Below are 2622 nucleotides of genomic sequence, written 5' to 3'. Positions count from 1 at the left end.
AGATGTACCCGCTCAAAGCTCCTGAACCGGATGGTCTCCCCTCTCTTTTCTTCCAAAAGTATTGGAACATTGTGGGGCCGGAGATTACACACTTAGCCTTGGAAGTCCTAAACAATATGGACCCCAGCCCCTTAAATAACACTTACATTACCCTTATTCCCAAGTGTAAAAACCCCAAAAGCCCCAAAGATTATCGGCCAATCAGCCTTTGTAACGTCATCATGAAAATCATCGCAAAAACTGTGGCCAACAGGATTAAGGCTTTCCTTCCAGACATTATAGATGAAGAGCAAAGTGCATTTGTGAAGGGACGCCTCATTACTGACAACGCTCCTGTGGCTCTTGAATGCTTCCACTGGATGAAGAAGAAGAAGAAGAAGAAAGGTAAGAGAGGATTCATGGCACTAAAACTGGACATGTCTAAGGCATATGATCGATTGAAATGGGAGTTAATTTCCAAAGTTCTCTTATCTATGGGCTTTCCTGACAAGCTGGTGAATCTGATTGCTCAATGTATATCCACTGTATCTTATAAGATCCTTATCAACGGCCAACAAAGCATGAGTTTTAAACCGGGAAGAGGTCTCCGCCAAGGAGATCCTCTCTCCCCATACTTATTCATATTGTGTGCTAATGTTTTTCAGGTTTACTGAAGAAAGGAGTGGCGGAAAAAAAAGATCCATGGAGTTAAGATTTCTAGGAATTCCCTAGTGATATCATATATATTCTTTGCTGATGACAGCCTCCTCTTTGTGAGAGCCAACACCAACGAGGCTATGGAAGTCCTGAACATTCTGCACCAATATCAGTCAGCTTCGGGGAAGGTCGTCAACTTTGAAAAGTCGGAGGCTTCTTCAGCGCAAATGTTAAGCCAGAGGAAAAAGTTAACATTCAGAGCTGGATGGGAGTCAACACAGTTCAGAGGCACACAAAGTACTTGGGGATCCCGATTATCTTTGGTAGATCGAAGAAAGATATTTTCAAGCTTGTGGTTGACAGAGTTCAGAAGAAAGTGAAAGGCTGGAAGGAAAAAGCCTTGTCAAAAGCTGGAAAAGAAGTACTCATTAAATCTGTGGCCCAAGCAATCCTAAACTACATCATGGGATGCTACAAAATGCCGGAATCAGTTTGTCAAGAGATCGAGAGCACTGTGGCAAAATTTTGGTGGGGAAGTAAGGAGGGTGATAGGAAGATCCATTGGATGCGATGGGAAAGAATGGCCAAATCAAAGAAAGTAGGAAGATTGGGGTTTAGAGGCTTCAGCGAGTTCAACAAAAGCTTGTTGGGCAAGCACTTTTGGAGACTAATGCAGGAGGAAGGATCTTTGTTGGAAAGAGTGTTCAAGAGCAGATACTATCCCAACCGGTCCATCGAGGAGAGTAACTAAGGATTTAATCCTAGTTATGCTTGGAGAAGTATATTATCATCAAGGGAGCTAGTCCTAAGTGGCACAAGGTGGCGTATTGGAAACGGTGAAAAGGTTGTGGCAAAGAAAGACAAATGGATCCCTACCATAGCGGGCCTCAAAGTGGTGGAGCAAATGAGGAATTCTGAGCCAGATGACAGAGTGAGAAAATTTATTGATAGCGAGCTGGGTATGTGGCGGACAGATTTGGTGAAGAACACTTTTGAGGCAGATGATGCTAAGCACATTCTGGGAATCCCTCTTTCTAGACGGAATGTAGTGGATAAACAAGTATGGCAGCATGAAAAAACTGGAGAATATTCTGTTAAAACAGCGTACCATGTGTGCATTCGGGACAAGGCGGCGAAGGAACCTGGGCCTTCTACTCCTCCTTCCCAGGATCTTTGGAAGAAGGTTTGGAACGCTCCAATTCACACCAAAATAAAACACATCTTGTGGAGACTTGCTAGCAATATTGTGCCTACCAAAACAAATCTGCAGAAAAAAGGAATAGTGTTGGATGAAACATGTGGTCTGTGTCAACATGGAACTGAATCAGCCAGTCACCTTTTCACTCAATGGGATTTTGCCAGAAGGGTTTTCTTCGCCTCTATTATAGGATATCACTTCAACAGAATAATTGACACTAATGTTTGGATGTTAGAGATGCTGTCCAACAACAATGTTTTCTTTGTGCAGGTGTCTTGTTACTTACTCCACCAAATATGGAAAGCGTGCAACCTCGGGCTCTATCAGCAGAAGGAAGGTGATCCTATTAAAGTGGCTATGGAAGCTTGGGATGCAGTCATGGAGCTTAACCAGCACAAACAAACATGGGCGAAAAACAAAAATCCTGAGAGTGTGGAAAATGGAAGGACCTCAGTTGCTGATTTTCATACTGTTAGGGTCGATGCTGGCTTAGGAGAGAATGATGTGGTTACTTTTGGCTGTGTGATATTGGACGATGGGGAAAATCCGATGATATCTCTCTGCAAAAAATAGGTCTTAAGGTCCAATCCTAGCTTGGCAGAGTGTTTGGCACTGCGATGGAGTATGGAGACAGCCATCAAATTAAATCCCCGTAAGGTGATCTTTCAATCGGATGCGAAAACAATGGTGGACTGTGTCAATGCAGTTTCTAAAGATGTTTGTCTGGAAGTAGTTGCTGAGGATTGTCGTAGCCTTTTGAAGTCTTTTAGTATTGCTAATGTTATGTT

General features: G+C 43.1%; 2 protein-coding genes across 2 annotated transcripts; both read left to right on the top strand.

Moving 5' to 3' along the window:
* Nucleotides 1-901: 901 nt before the first annotated feature.
* LOC131632047 (uncharacterized mitochondrial protein AtMg00310-like) lies at nt 902-1387 on the top strand. Its single transcript, XM_058902812.1, has one exon. The coding sequence runs from the start codon at nt 902-904 to the stop codon at nt 1385-1387; it is 486 nt and encodes a 161-aa protein (XP_058758795.1).
* Nucleotides 1388-1540: 153 nt separating this feature from the next.
* Nucleotides 1541-2407, top strand: LOC131632046 (uncharacterized). Its single transcript, XM_058902811.1, has one exon. The coding sequence runs from the start codon at nt 1541-1543 to the stop codon at nt 2405-2407; it is 867 nt and encodes a 288-aa protein (XP_058758794.1).
* Nucleotides 2408-2622: the final 215 nt, after the last annotated feature.

This window comes from Vicia villosa, unplaced genomic scaffold (genome assembly GCF_029867415.1).
Source record: "Vicia villosa cultivar HV-30 ecotype Madison, WI unplaced genomic scaffold, Vvil1.0 ctg.000896F_1_1, whole genome shotgun sequence".
NCBI classification, from domain to species: domain Eukaryota; kingdom Viridiplantae; phylum Streptophyta; class Magnoliopsida; order Fabales; family Fabaceae; genus Vicia; species Vicia villosa.
This window is presented reverse-complemented; position numbering and strand designations above follow the sequence as displayed.